This window comes from Carcharhinus amblyrhynchos, chromosome 19 (genome assembly GCF_965287045.1).
Source record: "Carcharhinus amblyrhynchos chromosome 19, sCarAmb.v2.hapA, whole genome shotgun sequence".
Taxonomy (NCBI): Eukaryota; Metazoa; Chordata; class Chondrichthyes; order Carcharhiniformes; family Carcharhinidae; genus Carcharhinus; species Carcharhinus amblyrhynchos.
The window spans coordinates 2,097,087-2,115,632 of record NC_137342.1 but is presented as its reverse complement, the minus strand read 5'-3'; the positions used below and the strand labels follow the sequence as shown (position 1 = coordinate 2,115,632).

The following is an 18,546-nucleotide window of genomic DNA, read 5'->3' as shown; positions in this document are numbered from 1 at the left end:
GTGCAGTTCCATGAAGGAATTCTTACTCTGGTGTTCAGTCTATCTCACACTCACACGGTTGTACAAGAAACTGTATCATAACTTTATATCATGACTTTAACTTTACTAATATTGATTGGAATTGCTATAGCTCTAGCTCATTAGAGGGGTCAGTTTTTGTACAAAGCGTGCAGGAAGGTTTTTTGACTCAGTATGTAGACAGGCCAACTAGAGGTGAGGCTATATTGGATTTGGTGCTGGGAAATGAGCCAGACCAGGTGCTAGACTTGGAAGTTGGTGTGCATTTTGGTGATAGTGACCACAATTCGGTTACGTTCACCTTAGTGATGGAAAGGGATAGGCAGGAACCTCGGGTCAGTAGTTTTAGCTGGGGGAAGGGTAATTATGAGGCTATTAGGAGAGAATTAGGAAGCATAGGTTGGACTAGGAGACTACAGGGTCTGGGAACGTCCGAAATGTGGAGTTTTTTCAAGGAGCAGCTACTGCGTGTCCTTGATAGGTATGTCCCTGTCAGGCAAGGGGGAAATGGTAGGGCTAGGGAACCGTGGTGCACTAGGAAAGTTGATTCGCTGGTTAAAAAGAAAAAGGGGGCTTATGTTCGGATGAGACTTGAGGGCTCAGGTAGTGCACTAGAAAGCTTTAGATTGGCTAGGAGGGAGTTGAAGAGTGAATTAAGAAGGGCTAAAAGAGGACATGAGAAGACTTTGGCTGATAGGATTAAGGAGAATCCTAAGGCGTTCTATAGGTATGTTAAGAACAGAAGGTTGGTTAGGGCAAGATTGGGGCCAGTTACAGACAGCAGAGGGAAGTTATGTGTGGAACCGGAAGAGATTGGAGAGGCATTGAACCAATATTTCTCTTCGGTGTTCACGCAGGGGGACATAAATGTAGCTGTGGAGAACACTGGGTTACAGGGGTGTAAAATAGACAGTATTACGGTTGATAAAGGGGATGTGCTGGATATTCTTGAGGGTTTGAAAATAGATAAGTCCCCTGGTCCGGACGGGATTTACCCTAGGATTCCCTGGGAGGCAAGAGAGGTGATTGCAGAGCCTCTGGCTCTGATCTTCAGGTCGTCGTTGGTCTCAGGTATAGTGCCAGAAGATTGGAGGATAGCGAATGTTGTCCCATTGTTTAAGAAGGGGAACAGAGACTTCCCCGGGAATTATAGACCGGTGAGTCTTACTTCTGTTGTGGGCAAGGTTTTAGAAAAAATTATTAGGGATAGGATTTATAGTTATTTGCAGAGTAATGAATTGATTAGAGACAGTCAGCATGGTTTTGTGGAGGGTAGGTCGTGCCTTACTAACCTAATTGAGTTTTTTGAGAAAGTGACCAAAGAGGTGGATGGGGGTAAGGCAGTTGATGTGGTATATATGGATTTTAGTAAGGTGTTTGATAAGGTTCACCATGGTAGGCTTCTGCACAAAATGTGGATGTATGGGATTGAGGATAATCTAGGAAATTGGATTAGGAATTGGCTAGCAGATAGGAGACAGAGGGTGGTGGTTGATGGTAAATATTCATCATGGAGTTCAGTTACGAGTGGTGTGCCTCAGGGATCTGTTTTGGGGCCACTGCTGTTTGTAATCTTTATTAATGATCTGGATGAGGGTATAGTTGGGTGGATTAGTAAATTTGCTGATGACACCAAAGTCGGAGGTGTGGTAGATTGTGAGGAAGGGTGTCATATTTTGCAGGGTGACTTAGACAGGTTGCAGAGCTGGGCCGAGAGGTGGCGGATGGAGTTTAATGCAGAGAAGTGTGAGGTAATTCACTTTGGTAGGAATAACAGATGTGTTGAGTATAGGGCTAATGGGAGGACTCTGAATAGTGTGGATGAACAGAGGGATCTAGGTGTATGTGTACATAGATCCCTGAAAGTAGGGAATCAAGTAGATAAGGTTGTTAAGAAGGCATACGGTGTCTTGGTGTTTATTGGTAGGGGGATTGAATTTAGGAGCCGCGGTGTCGTGTTGCAACTGTACACAACTCTGGTGCGGCCGCACTTGGAGTATTGTGTGCAGTTCTGGTCCCCACATTACAGGAAGGATGTGGAGGCTTTGGAGAGGGTGCAGAGGAGGTTTACCAGGATGTTGCCTGGTATGCAGGGGAGGTCCTATGAGGAGAGACTGAGGGATTTGTTTTTTTAACTGGTCGGCGCAACATCGTGGGCCGAAGGGCCTGTTCTGCGCTGTAATGTTCTATGTTCTATGTTCTATAACTTCCCCACAATCCTGTCACATTTCCAAACATTATTCCTCTCCCTTGGTCTCCATGCCAATTAATTTAATAAGACACTGACTCGCACTAATTACTCACCTTGTTTCCTGATACAGAGTCTCTTGAGCAGCAGTGTAGTGAGGGGCAGGAGAACTCACCATCTCTCAAACCCCCTCAGCATGGAGAAAGGACCCTCAAGAACAAAAGACCCAGAACCCCCATGAACAGGAGGAAGTGAGTATTACAAACGCTTTGACTTGAAAGGAACTACCATCATTTATTTCCAAAAAGGCTTGTCCAAATAATTCACATTCATTGCTGAGATCACTGGCTAGACCTTGCTCATCCTGAACTGCCCCTCAGAAGGTGGTGGTGAGCTGTCGTCTTGAACCGCTGCAGTCCCGGAGGTGTAGGTACACCCACAGTGCTGCTGGGGAGCGAGTTCCAGGATTTTGACCCAGCCACAGTGAAGGAACGGCGATATATTTCCACGTCAGGATGGTGAGTGACTTGGAGGGGAACCTCTAGGTGTTGGTGTTCCCAGGTATCTGCTGTCCATGTCTGTCTAGATGGTTGAGGATGGTTGGAAGGGGCAGCTGAAGGAACCTTGGCAGGTTCTTTGTGTGACAAGTAACATTTGTACCACTCAAGTGCCAAGATGTAACCATCTCCAATGAGAGACGATCAAACCATTGCCACTTGACATTCCAAGACATTCCCACTGCCAAATCCCTCACCGTCAACATCCTGGGGGTACCATTGACTGGAAACTGAACTACAAAGAACAACACAGCATGGGAAACAGGCCCTTCGGCGCAACGAGCCCGCGCTGCCATTTTACCGGAGTTGAGGGGGTTGAGCTATGAGGAGAGGCTGAATAGACTGGGCTTGTACTCGTTAGAGTTTAGAAGGATGAGGGGGGATCTCTTTGAGACGTATAAGATAATGAAAGGGATGGATAGGGTAGAGGTGGAGAGGCTCTTCCCACTCAGAAAGGACAGCAGGACTAGAGGGCACAGCCTCAAGATAAGGGGGGTGCAGTTTAGAACGGAGTTGAGGAGGAACTTCGTCACTCAAAGGGTGGTGAATCTCTGGAATTCTCTGCCCGTTGAAGTGGTGGAGGCTACCTCACTGAATATATTTAAGTCACGGGTAGATAGGTTTCTGATAGACAGGGAATTAAGGGAGAAAGCGGGAAAGTGGAACTGATCCACTTCAGATCAGCCATGATCTTATTGAATGGCGGGGCAGGCTCGAAGGGCTAGATGGCCTACTCCTGCTCCTATTTCTTATGTTCTTATGTTCTTTTCCTCTTCCACCCTTGACCCATGAACATAAGAAATAGGAGCAGGAGTCGGCCATCTAGCCCTTCGAGCCTGCCCCGCCATTCAATAAGATCATGGCTGATCTGAAGTGGATCAGTTCCACTTTCCCACTTTCTCCCTTAATTCCCCTGTCTATCAGAAACCTATCTACCCGTGACTTAAACATATTCAGCGAGGCAGCCTCCACCACTTCAACGGGCAGAGAATTCCAGAGATTCACCACCCTTTGAGTGAAGAAGTTCCTCCTCAACTCCGTTCTAAACTGCCCCCCCCCTTTATCTTGAGGCTGTGCCCTCTAGTCCTGCTGTCCTTTCTATGTTTATGGCACTCCACATTGATTAGCTATTAATTGGATTAGCTATGTAAAAACAGTGGCTACAAGAGCAGTTTAGAGGAATACTGCAGCATGTAACTCACCCCCTGACTCCCCAAATCCTGTCCACCATCTACAAGGCACAATCAGGGGTAGGGTTTTGTGTCTGGATGTAAGCAGCTCCAACAACACTCAAGAAGATCAAAACCATCCAGGAAAAACCTGCTCCCCATCCAAAAGGGGAATCCTGTCCCCAGGCAGCTAAAATTTCAAAACTTAGATTGATAGATTTCTGATTGGCAATAGTTACTGCGCACATCTAAAGAAAAACTTCACGAAAATGCCCTTGGGGTGAGAAACCTTAATTACACAGAGAGATTGGAGATGTTGGGAGTGTTTCTCTTGGAGAGGAGATGGTTATAAGGAGATTCGATAGAGACATTTAAAATCACGAGGGGTCTGGGCAGGGTAGATAGTGAATGGGTAACGAGAGGTATCGTGAGTCTAGTCAAAGAGAAAAAGGAAGGATTGTCAAGGCTAAAGGCTGGGAACACACGAAGGAAGTGTGGAATATAAGAAAAATAGGAAGAAACTTAAGCAAGGAGTAAGGAGGGCTAAAAGGGGTCATGAAAAACCATTGGATTAAGGAAAATTCCAAGGCTTTTTATACATATATAAAGAGTGAGAGGGTTGGTCCACTCAAGGATGGGAGGGAATCTATGTGTGGAGCCAGAGGAAATGGGCGAGGTATTAAATGAGTACTTTACATCAGTATTCACCAAAGACAAGGATTTGGTGGATGATGAGTTTGGGGAAGGATGTGTAGATAGAACATAGAACATAGAACATTACAGCGCAGAACAGGCCCTTCGGCCCACGATGTTGCGCCGACCAGCTTTTAAAACAAAACACTAACCCACTAATCTAAACCAATCCCATTTCGTCCATAAACCTATCCACAGATCTCTTAAATGCCCATAGTTTGATATTTTGATAGTTTGATAGTTTGAGTCATGTTGAGATCAAAGAGGAGGAGGTATTGGGGTTCTTGAGAAACATCAAGGGCCTGATGGGATATACTCCGGAATACTGAGAGAGGCAAGGGAGGAAATTGCTGGAGCCTTGAGAGAAATCTTTGTATCCTCACTGGCTACAGGAGAGGTCCCAGAGGATTGGAGAATAGCCAATGTTGTTCCTTTGTTTAAGAAGGGAGCAAGGTTAATCCAGGTAATTACAGGCTGGCGAGCCTTACGTCAGTGGTAGGGAAATTATTGGAGAGGATTCTTCGAGACAGGATTTATTCCCAGTTGGAAATAAGAGGATGTATTAGTGAGAGGCAACATGGTTTTGTGAAGGAGAGGTCGTGTCTCACGAACTTGATCAAGTTTTTCGAGGAAGTGATGAAGATGATTGATGAGGGCAGGGCAGTGGGTGTTGTTTACATGGACTTCAGTAAGGCCTTTGACAAGGTCCCTCATGGCAGACTGGTACAAAAGGTGAAGTCGCATGGGATCAGAGGTGAGTTGGCAAGGTGGGTACAAAACTGGCTCGGTCAAAGAAGACAGAGGGTAGCAGTGGAAGGGTGTGTTTCTGAATGGAGGGCTGTGACAAGTGGTGTTCCTCAGGGATCAGTGCTGGGACCTTTGCTGATTGTAATATATATAAATGATTTGGAGGAAAATGTAACTGGATTGATTAGTAAGTTTGCAAACGACACAAAGGTTGGTGGATTTGTGGATAGCGATGAGGACCATCAGGGGATACAGCAGGATATAGATCAGTTGGAGACTTGGGCGGAGAGCTGGCAGATGGAGTTTAATCCAGACAAATCCCCTGGGGCTGTTCCCCTCCAAAATAGGTTTTCGGTCCTGGAGGCTACAGTTGAGGAGAAATCAACTGGGGATAGCCAAAGGGAGCAGGTCTCTGGGGGTGAGCCTATTGGCAAGCCTCAGGTGGTTAGGGGTAAGAGATTGGGCCTCGTGATTGGGGACTCCACAGTTATGGGGACGGATAGGAGAGTTGGAGGTAAGGGTAGGGACTCTGGGCTGGTGTGTTGCCTACCAGGGGCTGGGGTCCAGGATGTATCGGACAGAGTATTCAGGACTCTTAGGGGAGAGGGAGATCAACCCCAAGTTATAGTTCATGTGGGGACACATGACATAGGGAGATTAAGGGAAGGGGATATTAAGCAAAGATTTATGGAGTTGGGGTGGAAACTAAAGGCGAAGTCAGAAAGAGTAGTTATATCTGGACTCTTGCCTGTGCCACGGGATAGTTTAGAGAGGAATAGGGAGAGGGAAAGTTTGAACTCGTGGCTGAGGGGATGGTGCAGGAGGGAGGGGTTCAGGTACTTGAGCAATTGGGGCTCATTCTGGGGAAGGTGGGACCTCTATAAGAGGGATGGTCTACACCTGAACCAGAGGGGAATCAATATCCTGGGGGGTAAATTTGCAAAAGCGATGCAGGAAGGTTTAAACTGATTCGGAGGGGGGGAGGGATAGTGAGGAAAGGGGGTGAAAGTGAGGGGGGCATAGTTGGGGAATGCAAGGCACGGCATAGTGGGGGTGGGGCGGAGCAGGGTTTGAAATGCGTGTACTTTAATGCGAGGAGTATTCGCAATAAAGTGGATGAACTTGCAGCGTGGATCAGTACCTGGGACTTTGATGTTGTGGCCATTTCTGAGACTTGGATAGAGCAGGGTCAGGAATGGATGTTGCAGGTTCCGGGGTACAAATGCTTTAGTCGGAGTAGAGAAGAAGGTAGAAGGGGGGGTGGGGTAGCATTGCTAGTCAAGGACTGTATCACAGTGTCGGAGAGAAAGTTTGATGAGGACTTGTCAGTTGAGGTAGTATGGGCGGAGATTAGAAATAGGAGAGGGGAGGTCACCCTGTTGGGAGTCTTTTATAGACCTCCTAAAAGTTCTAGAGAGGTTGAGGAAAGGATTGCGGAGACAATCCTGGTTAGGAGTGAAAGTAATAGGGTAATTGTTATGGGGGACTTTAACTTTACGAATATTGATTGGAGTTGCTATAGTTCTAGCTCGCTAGAGGGGTCAGTGTTTGTACAAAGCGTGCAGGAAGGTTTTTTGTCTCAGTATGTAGACAGGCCAACTAGAGGAGAGGCTATATTGGATTTGGTGCTGGGAAATGAGCCAGACCAGGTGCTAGACTTGGAAGTTGGTGTGCATTTTGGTGATAGTGACCACAATTCGGTTACGTTCACCTTAGTGATGGGAAGAGATAGGCATGAACCTCGGGTCAGCAATTTTAGCTGGGGTAAGGGCGATTATGAGGCTATCAGGAGTGAATTAGGAAGCATGGATTGGATTAGGGGATTACAGGGACTGGGAACGTCTGAAATGTGGAGTTTTTTCAAGGAGCAGCTACTGCGAGTCCTTGATAGGTATGTCCCTGTCAGGCATGGTGGATTTGGTAGATCTAGGGAACCGTGGTGCACTAAAAGGGTTGAGTCGATGGTTAAAAAGAAAAAGGAGGCTTATGTTCGGATGAGATTGGAGGGCTCAGATAGTGCACTAGAAAGCTTTAGATTGGCTAGGAGGGAGTTGAAGAGTGAGTTGAGAAGGGCTAAAAGAGGACATGAGAAGAATTTGGCTGATAGGATTAAGGAGAATCCTAAGGCGTTCTATAGGTATGTCAAGAACAGAAGGTTGGTCAGGGCAAGATTAGGGCCAGTTACAGACAGCAGGGGGAAGTTGTGTGTGGAACCGGAGGAGATTGGAGAAGTATTGAACCAATATTTCTCTTCGGTGTTCACGCAGGGGGACATGAATATAGCTGAGGAGGACATTGGGTTGCAGGGGTGTAAAATAGACAGTATTACGGTTGATAAAGGGGATGTGCTGGAAATTCTTGAGGGGCTGAAAATAGATAAGTCCCCTGGTCCGGATGGGATCTACCCTAGGATTCTCTGGGAGGCTAGAGAGGTGATTGCAGAGCCTCTGGCTCAGATCTTCAGGTCGTCATTGGTCTCTGGTGTAGTCCCGGAGGATTGGAGGATAGCGAATGTTGTCCCATTGTTTAAGAAGGGGAACAGAGACTTCCCCGGGAATTATAGACCGGTGAGTCTTACTTCTGTTGTGGGCAAGGTTTTAGAAAAAATTATTAGGGATAGGATTTATAGCTATTTGGAGTGTAATGAATTGATTAGAAATAGTCAGCATGGTTTTGTAGCGGGTAGGTCGTGCCTTACTAACCTTATTGAGTTTTTTGAGAAGGTGACCAAAGAGGTGGATGGGGGCAAGGCAGTTGACGTGGTATACATGGATTTTAGTAAGGCGTTCGATAAGGTTCACCATGGTAGGCTTCTGCAGAAAATGCAGATGTATGGGATTGTGGGTAATCTAGGAAGTTGGATCAGGAATTGGCTATCAGATAGGAGACAGAGGGTGGTGGTGGATGGTAAATATTCATCATGGAGTACAGTTACGAGTGGTGTGCCTCAGGGATCTGTTTTGGGGCCACTGTTGTTTGTAATTTTTATTAATGATCTGGATGAGGGTATAGTTGGGTGGATTAGTAAATTTGCTGATGACACCAAAATTGGAGGTGTGGTAGATTGTGAGGAAGGGTGTCATAGTCTGCAGGGAGACTTAGGTTGCAGAGCTGGGCCGAGAGGTGGCGGATGGAATTTAATGCGGAGAAGTGTGAGGTAATTCACTTTGGTAGGAACAACAGATGTGTCGAGTATAGGGCTAACGGGAGGACTTTGAATAGTGTGGATGAACAGAGGGATCTAGGTGTGTGTGTACATAGATCCCTGAAAGTTGGGAATCAAGTAGATAAGGTTGTTAAGAAGGCGTACGGTGTCTTGGCGTTTATTGGTAGGGGGATTGAATTTAGGAGTCGCAGTGTAATGTTGCAACTGTACACTACTCTAGTGCGGCCGCACTTGGAGTACTGTGTGCAGTTCTGGTCCCCGCATTACAAGAAGGATGTGGAGGCGTTGGAGAGGGTGCAGAGGAGGTTTACTAGGATGTTGCCTGGTATGGTGGGGAGGTCCTATGAGGAGAGACTGAGGGATTTAGGGTTGTTTTCGTTGGAAAGAAGGTGGCTAAGAGGGGATCTTATTGAAACATATAAGATGATTAGAGGTTTAGATAGGGTGGATAGTGATAGCCTTTTTCCTCGGATGGAGAAAGCTAGCACGAGGGGGCATGGCTTTAAATTAAGGGGGGGTAGCTACAGGACGGATGTCAGGGGTAGGTTCTTTACCCAGCGGGTGGTGAGGGATTGGAATGCCCTGCCTGCTGCAGTTGTAAATGCGTCTAGTTTGGGGGCGTTTAAGAGATCTCTGGATAGGTTTATGGACGAAAAGGGATTGGTATAGGCTAGTGGGTCATTGTTTTTGTAACTGGTCGGCGCAACATCGTGGGCCGAAGGGCCTGTTCTGCGCTGTAATGTTCTATGTTCTATGTTCTATGTTCTAAATGTGAGGTAATGCATTTTGGAAGGTCTAATTCAGATAGGAAATATACAATAAATGGCAGAATCCTTAAGAGTATTGATAGGCAGAGGGATCTGGGTGTACAGGTACACAGGTCACTGAAACTGACAATGCAGGTGGAGAAGGTAGTCAAGAAGGCATACGGCATGCTTGCCTTCATCGGTCGGGGCACTGAGTTTAAAAATTGACAAATCATGTTGCAGCTTTATAGAACCTTAGTGAGGCCGCACTTGGAATGTAGTGTTCAATTCTGGTCGCCACACTACCAGAAGGATGTGGAGGCTTTGGAGAGGGTTACGGAAAAGATTTACCAGGATGTTGCCTGGTGTGGAGGGCATTAACTATGAGGAGAGGTTGGAGAAACTTGGTTTGTTCTCACTGGAACGATGGACGTTGAGGGGCGGCCTGAAAAAAATCTACAAGATTATGAGGGGCATGGACAGAGTGGATAGTCAGAAGCTTTTTCCCAGGGTGGAAGAGTCAGTTACTAGGGGGGCACAGGTTTAAGGTGTGAGGGGCAAGGTTTAAAGGAGATGTACAAGGGACATTTTTAATCGAGGTGGTGGGTGCCTGGAACTCGCTGCCGGGGGAGGTAGTGAAAGCAGATATGGTAGTGAGTTTTAAGGGGTACCTTGACAAGTCCATGAATGAGATGAGAATATAGAGATATGGTACCCGGAAGGGTAGGGGGGGTTTTAGTTCAGTTGGGCAGCATGGTCGGGCCAGGCTTGGAGGGGCCGAAGGGTCTGTTCCTGTGCTGTAATTTTCTTTGTTCTTTGTTCTGTAGAGAGGGAGAAAAGGATTGAGAACCAGAGAGCACAGAGTTACGGTGATTGGCAAAAGAAATAATGGAGGCATTAGGAAAAGTGGTGAAGGATTGGGATCTAGAATGTTCTGCCTGAGAGTGTGGTGGCACAGTGGTTAGCACTGCTGCCTCACAGCACCAGGGACCCGGGTTCAATACTCACATTGGGTCGAATCTGTGCATTCTCCCCGTGTCTACATGGGTTCCCTCCAGGTGCTCCCGTTTCCTCCTACACTCCAAAGACGTGCTGGCTGAGTGCATTGGCCGTGCTAAATTGCCCTGCAGTGTACCCGAACAGGCACCTGAATGTGGCTACAGGGGATTTTCACAGTAACTTCATTGCAGTGTTAATGTCAGCCGGCTTGTGAATATAAATAAATAAACTTTACTGGAGGTAGGTTCAACTGAGACAATATCCCTCTCTAACAGCACTGTGGGTGTCCCTACACCTGAGGCAGTGTTTAAAGAAGGCAGCTGACCCCCACCTTCTGAAGGGCAGTTTGGGATAAATGCTAGTCCAGTGATGCCCACGTGGAGAGGATAAATAAAATAAATTGTGCAGCCCACCTCTCCGTTCTGGAACTCCCTCCAAAACTGCCCCCATCTCTTTCTCATCTCCTTTAACACACTCCTTAAAACAATGACCAAAGTTGTAATTATCTGTCCCCCTTGTGTGGTTAATGTCAATATTGTTTTACACTGCTCTGGTGGAACACTGTGGCAGGTATAATCCTGGACAAGGTGCTGTATGCACACACAGCGATGTTGTACGCTGTACAATGTAATTCTTATACTCACCCAATGGAGTTCAGGAGTGTATCTGGTCCAGAGTCACAGGATGATAATCAAATCGATCAGATTGCAGTCACTGGAATTACTTTCCTTTAAACTTATTTATCAGTGTCACAAGTAGATTTACGTTAACACTGCAATGAAGTTACTGTGAAAATCCCCTAATCCCCACACTCCGGCGCCTGTTCGGGTTACACTGAGGGAGAATTTAGCACGGCCAATACACCCTAGTAAAAGTCTGACAACACCAGGTTTAAGTCCAACCGATTTATTTGATAGTAAACTCACAGGCTTTCAGGGTTTGTCCATCCACCTGACGAAGAGGGAAACCTCGAAAGCTTGTGAGTTTACTATCAAATAAATCAATTGGACTTAAACCTGGTGTTGTCAGACTTCTTACTGTGTTTACCCCAGTCCGACCGATGCTGGCATCTCCACATCAATGCACCCTAACCAGCACGTCTTTCAGACTGTGGGAGGAAACCGGAGCACCCAGAGGAAACCCACGCAGACATGGGGAGAATGTGCAAACTCCACACAGGCAGTAAGCCAAGCTGGGAATCGAACCCAGATCCCCGGCGCTGTGCTAACCACTGTGTCACCCTGGATGTGACAAAACTGAGTAGCTAGTGCTGTTAAACAGCAATGTCTTCCTCATTATTTTACCATTTAGTTTGCTAAAAATAACAGTGCTAATTCTGAGTGTGAAATGAGATGAAAACACAGAGCTTGTGGATCAGAGTTAAACAGAACTCTGACTTAATTCACTGTTTCAAGAGACGACTGGCAATCGTTTCTCAAATGCACAGTTCAGAGCTGCTATTTATGATTTAAGCATTTTCCTACAATTAGCTTCTGGATTAAGTTTCGGTCAAATGGAATCTGTGCTGTTTTCCCGGCAATGCTTTATTCCAGCAGATATTGTTCTGCTTTGAAGTATTTTAGTTCGTCTCTGTGAAAAATGACATTGACACGGAGACGTGAATGACTTTTCAGCCTGTGTGTGAGGCAAGGGCATTGCGCTGTGACGTAGGTTGGCATTCTTCAGCCTCTTAAAGCTGTATCAGCTGCTGGGAATGGGGAAGTTCGCCCCCCTCCCCCCCCAAGAAAACCCACCCGCCCCAGACTAATCCACAACTGAAACTACCAATGAGAAAATCTGGGTAGCACAGTGGTTAGCACTGCTGCTTCACAGCTCCAAGGTCCTGGGTTCGATTCCCAAGCTCGGGTCACTGTCTGTGTGGAGTTTGCACATTCTCCTCATGTCTGCGTGGGTTTCCTTCAAGTGCTCTGGTTTCCTCCCAAAGATGTGTGGGTTAGGTTGATTGGCCGTGCTAAATTGCCCCTTAGTGTCCTGTAGGTTAGAGGGTAAATGTGTGGGGATATGGGGATAGGGCCTGGGTGGGATTGTGGTCAGTGCAGACTCGATGGGCAGAGTGGCCTATTCCTGCACTGTACGGATTCTATGCTCTATTTTCAACTGGCAGGGAATTCTGTGGGAAAGGATCATGTAAAAATGTAAAGTTTGCTGCTAAATCTGGAAATCTGAGTTCAGGAGACACTCGTGCAGAAGCTCTGACAAAGGGTCATCCAGACTGGAAACGTTGGCTCTTTCCTCTGCTCACAGATGCTGTCAGACCCGCTGACATTTTCCAGCATTTTCTGTTTAAGTCACACTTGTACACCATTACTGACCCAGTCAGGGCGGACTGCCGTCTGTTCAAACAGCCCAATCTCCCAAGCTGATTGTGGTGATCTGGAAAGGGAGCTGGAAACTGATCAAATAACTTCCCCAAGGAAAGTGGGAGATACGTCAAGAGGAAAGATTTTGGAGAAGGGGGGGGATGGGCGGTTGGGGACTGGGGGGAGGAATGGGGCAGAGTGGGTGGTCTGATGTTATTTCCCAGGTGGAAGAGTCAATTACTAGCGGGGCACAGGTTTAAGGTGCGAGGGGCAAGGTTTATAGGAGATGTACGAGGCAGATTTTTTTACACAGAGAGTGGAGGGTGCCTGGAACTCATTGCCAGGGGAGGGAGTGGAAGCGGATATGATAGTGAGTTTTAAGGGGCATCTGGACAAATCCATGAATAGGATGGGAATAGAGGGATACGGTTCCTGGAAGGGTAGGGGGTTTAGTTCAGTCGGGCAGCATGGCCAGTGCAGGCTTGGAGGGCCGAAGGGCCTGTTCCTGTGCTGTAATTTTCTTTGTTCTTTGTCCATGGCCTAATTAGGGGCAGTCAGTATAGCTTGGTGCGGGACAGGCCATGTCTAATTAACTTGACTGATTTTTTTAAGGGACTGATGAAAGTGATCGATGAGGCTAGAGCAGTGGATGTTGTGTACATGGAGTTTAGTAAGCTGTTGACAAGAACATAAGAACTAAGAGCAGGAGTGGGCCATCTCGCCCCTCGAGCCTGCCCCGCCATTCAATAAGATCATGGTTGATCTTTGTGGACTCAGCTCCACTTACCCACCCACTCACCAAAACCCTTAACCCCTTTACTGTTCAAAAATCTATCTATCCTTGCCTTAAAAACACTCAATGAGGTAGCCTCAACTGGGCAGGGAATTCCACAGATTCACAACCCTTTGTGTGAAGAAGTTCATCCTCAACTCAGTCCTAAACCTGCTCCCCCTTATTTTGAGGCCATGCCCCCCAGTTCTAGTTTCTCCCGCCAGTGGAAACAACTTCCCTGCTTCTATCTTATCTATTCCCTTCATAATCTTATATGTTTCTATAAGATCTCCCCTCATTCTTCTGAATTCCAATGAGTATAACCCCAGTCTACTCAGTCTCTCCTCATAAGCCAACCCTCTCAACTCTGGAGTCAACCTAGTGAATCTCCTCTGCACCCCCTCCAGTGCCAGTATATCCTTTCTCAAGTAAGGAGACCAAAACTGTACACAATACTCCAGGTGTGGCCTCACCAGCACCTTATACAGCTGCAACATAATCTCGCTGTTTTTAGACTCCATCCCTCTAGCAATGAAGGACAAAATTCCATTTGCCTTCTTAATTAGCTGCTGCACCAGCAAACCAACTCCTCGAGATTCCTGCACAAGGACACCCAGATCCCTCTGCACAGCAGCACGCTGTAATTTTTTACCATTTAAATAATAGTCCATTTTGCTGTTATTCCGACCAAAATGGATGACCTCACATTTACCAATATTGTACTCCATCTGCCAGATCCTTGTCCACTCAGATTATCTATATCCCTTTGCAGACATTCAGCATCCTCTGCACACTTGGTTCTGCCATCCATCTTAGTGTCATCTGCAAATTTTGACGCACTACACTTGGTCCCCAACTGCAAATCATCAATGTAAATTGTAAACAACTGCAATCCCAGGACTGATCCCTGAGGCACACCACTAGTCGCTGATCGTCAACCAGAAAAACACCCATTTACCCCCACTCTTTGCTTTCTGTTAGTTAACCAATCCTCTATCCATGCTAATACATGACCCGTAACACCGTGCACCTTTATCTTACGTAGCAGTCTTTGGTGCGGCACCTTGTTAAATGTCTTCTGGAAATCCAGATACACCACATCCACAGGTTCCCCATTGTCTACTGCACATGGAATGTTCTCAAAGAATTCCACCAAATTGTCAAACATGACCTTCCCTTCATGAACCCATGCTGCGTTTTACCAATGGGACAATTTATGTCCAGATGTCTCGCTATTTCTTCCTTGATGATAGATTTAAGCATTTTCCCTGATACAGAAGTTAAGCGAACTGGCTTATAGTTGCTGCCTTTTGTCTACATGTAGACTCCATCAGAACAGTGACCCGAGATTAGGATTGAATCCAGCTCCCTGGTGCTGTGAGCAGCACTGCTAACCACCATGCCACCTTGCTGCCAGTAGACAGGATGGTAAAGAAGTCATATGGCATGTTTGCCTTTATTGATCTGGGCATTGAGTATAAGAGTCAAGATGTTGTGTTGCAGCTTTACTAAACTTTGGTTGGGCCACACTTAGAATATTGCATTCAATTCTGGTCGCCACATTACAGGATGGATATGGAGGCTTTGGAGAGTGTGCAGAAGGGGTTTATTGGCTGCTGCCTGGATTAGAGGATATGAGGATATTAGAGGAGAAGCTGGACAAACCAGGAGTGTTTTCTTTGGAGCGGTGGAGACTGAGGAGCAACCTGGTAGAAGTCTATAAAATGATGAGAGGCACAGATAGGGCTAACAGTCAGAATCTTTTTCCAGAGTTGAAATACCTAATACTATGGGGTACGCACTTAAGATGAGAGGGGGAAAATTCAAAGAAGAGGTTTTTCACACAGGGAGTGGAAGGTGTCTGGAACGTGCTGCCAGGGGTGATCAAATCATAGAATCATCGAACCCTACAGTGCAGAAAGGGGCCATTCGGCCCATCGAGTCTGCACCAAACACAATCCCACCCAGGCCCTATCCCCATATCCCTACATATTATACCCACTAATCCCTCTAACCTACACATCCATGAACACTAAGGGGCAATTTCTTAGCACGGCCAATCAACCTGACCCGCACATCTTTAGAGTGCGATGGTACAGGCAGATACAATAGGGCTGTTTAAGGGGCTTTTAGATAAGCACATGAATTTGCAAGGAATAGAGGGACATGGACAAAGCGCAGGCAGAAATGTTTAATTTAGTTGGGTGTCATGTCTGGTACAACACTGTGGGCTGAAGGGCCTGTTCCTGTGCTACCCTATGGTCTAGATGGTGGCACAGTGATGTACAGTTGGGAGGGAGCGTGCTAGGAATCCTCAACATTGACTCTGGACCCTGCAAAGTCTCATGGCAGCAGGTCAAACAGCAACTCAACCACAATCTGTAACCTCATGGCCTGCTATATCCCCCATTCAACCATTACAACCAAGCCAGGGGATCAGTCCAGGTTCAATGGAGAGCGTAGGAGGGCATGCCACGAGCAGCAACAGGCATACCTAAACAATGAGGTGTCAATCTGGTGAACGTGACTACTTGCATTCCAAATGGTAAAAACAGCAAATGACAGAGCTAAGCGATCCCACAACCAACGGATCAGATCTAAGCTCTGCAGTTCTTCCACATCCAGTCAAGAATGATGGTGGACAATTAAACAACTCACTGGAGAGGAGACTCCACCAATATCCCCATCCTCAATGATGGAGGAGTCCAGCATATCAGTGCAAAAGATAAGGCTGAAGTATTTGCAGCAATCTTCAGCGAGAAGTGCCGAGTGGATGATCCATCTCTGTGTCCTCCAGTGGTCCCCAGCATCTCGCGTAACAGTCTCCCGCCAATTTGATTAACCACGTGATATCAAGAAAGGATTGGAGGCACTGGATACTACAAAGGCAAAGGGCCCTGATAACATTCCAGCAATAGTACTGAAGACTTGTGCTCCAGAATTTGCCGCTCCCCTAGCCAAGTTCTTCCAGTACAGTTACAACACTAGCATCTACCCTGAAATGTGGAAAATTATCCAGGTATGTCCTGTATACACAAAGCAGGACAAATCCAACCCAGCCAATTACTGCCCAAATATTCTAGTCTCAATCATCAATAAAGTGACGGAAGGGGTACAGAGAAACTAGAAACAGGAATAGACCAGTCAGCCCTTTTAACTTGCCCTACCATTCATTATGATTATGGTTGATCATCAAATTCATTATCCTGATCCCCCTTCCCCCATATCCTTGATCCCTTTAGCTCCAAGAGCTATATCTAATTTCTTCTTGAAATCACACAACATTTTGGCCTCTATTTTCTGTGGGAGTGAATTCCACACATTCCCCACCCTCTGGGTGAAGAAATTTCTCCCCACCTCAATCCTAAAGGTTTATCCCTTATCCTCAAACTCTGACCCCTAGCTCAGGACTCCCCCACCACCTGTCTACTGCAGTTAAAATTTTATAACTTCCTGTGAGATTCCCCCTCACTTTCCTCAACTCCAATTAATACAATCCTAACTGACTTAGTCTCTCCTCATATGACAGACCGGCCATTCCCAGGAATCAGCCTGGGAAACCTTCCCTCTATAACAAGGATGTCCTTCCTTGAATAAGGACACTGAAATTTCATACAGCACCTCAGACATGGCCTCGCCAACACCCTGTACAATTGCAGCAAAACATCCCTATCCCGATACTCAAACCCTCTCGCTGTGAATGGCAACATTCTGTTTGCCTTCTTTACCGCTTGCTGTATCTGTGCACTTATAGGTCACTAACAGTGCTATCCAGCAGCACCTGCTCACCAATAACCTGCTCAGTGATACCCAGTTTGGGTTTCTCCAGGGGGTCACACAGCTCCTGACCTCATTACAGCCTTGGTTCAAACACGGACAAAAGAGCTGAATCCCGGAGGTGAGGTGAGGGTGACTGCTCCTTAAACATCAAGGCTGTGCGTGGCATCAAGGAACCCTAGCCAAACTGAATCAATGGATATCAGGGGGCAAACTCTCTGCTGGTTGGAGTCATACCTGGTACACGGGAAGATTGTTGCAGTTGTGGAGGGTCAGTCATCTCAGCTCAAAGAACAAAGAACAGAAACAGCCCGGGAAACAGACCTGTGCCGCCATTTTAACATTACCAGTCCCCCCTCCACCCATGACCCTTATCTATGGCATTCCACATTGAGGGAAACTAATTTAGGGACAATTTATTCCTGCCAATCAGCCTAATAGCACATCTTTGGGGTGTGGGAGGAAACCGGAGCACCCGGAGAAAACCCACGCAAGCACGGGGAGAATGCGCAAACTCCCACAGACACTGGCCCAAATCCATGTGTCTGCACAGCAATCAGCGATAGTCACTGAGCTGTCGTCTTGCCCAGTATCTGGTCCAGTTTAGGCACACACTAACCACATGAAGCACTAGGCCAATCTCGAACAACCAAGAGCAGCCCCAGTACGACCCATCACGTGTATGCCCCTCGTTGGACACGAGGCGGACCGACTTAAAACCTGTGAATTAAAAGAGAAAAACGTTGTCAGGCCTCATTTGGAGTATTGTGCGCAGTTCTGGTCGCCTCACTATAGGAAAGATGTAGAAGCTATTGAAAGGGTACAGAGGAGATTTACAAGGATGTTGCCTGGACTGGGAGGCATGCCTTATGAAGTTAGGTTGAGGGAGCTGGGACTCTTCTCCCTGGAGAGACGTAGGTTGAGAGGCGACCTGATAGAAGTTTATAAAATGTTGAGTGGAATAGATAGGGTGGATTCTCAGAGGCTATTTCCCCGGGTTGAAATGGTTGCTACGAGAGGACACAGATTTAAGGTGCAAGGAGGGAGGTTCAGAAGTGATGTTAGGGGTAAGTTTTTCACTCAGAGGGTGGTGAGTGAATGGAATCGGCTGCCGTCAGTGGTGGTGGAGGTGAACTCGCTGGGGTCTTTTAAAAGACTTCTGGATGAGTATATGGGGTTTAATGAGATTGAGGGTTATAGATAGGTCTGTAGGTTGGTAGGTGATGATGTGATCGGCGCAACTTGTGGGCCGAAGGGCCTGTTTGTGCTGTAGTGTTCTATGTTCTATGTTCTATGTTAGTATCATTCCATATCCTTTTACATTACCAGGGACGCCCCAATGCTAATGAACCTTATTTAAAACAATCTCCTATATCCTCCCATCTCCAACCCA

The 18,546-nt window shown here is 46.7% G+C and overlaps 1 protein-coding gene across 1 annotated transcript in view; it reads left to right on the top strand.

Annotated features, from left to right (window-relative positions):
• The window catches only part of LOC145355578 (dynein axonemal heavy chain 3-like), a 507,454-nt gene that overhangs the window by 19,070 nt on the left and 469,838 nt on the right, over nt 1–18,546 (top strand). Inside the window, 1 exon segment of the mRNA XM_080207828.1 lies at nt 2,340–2,457. Coding sequence (XP_080063954.1) covers nt 2,340–2,457 — 118 coding nt within the window.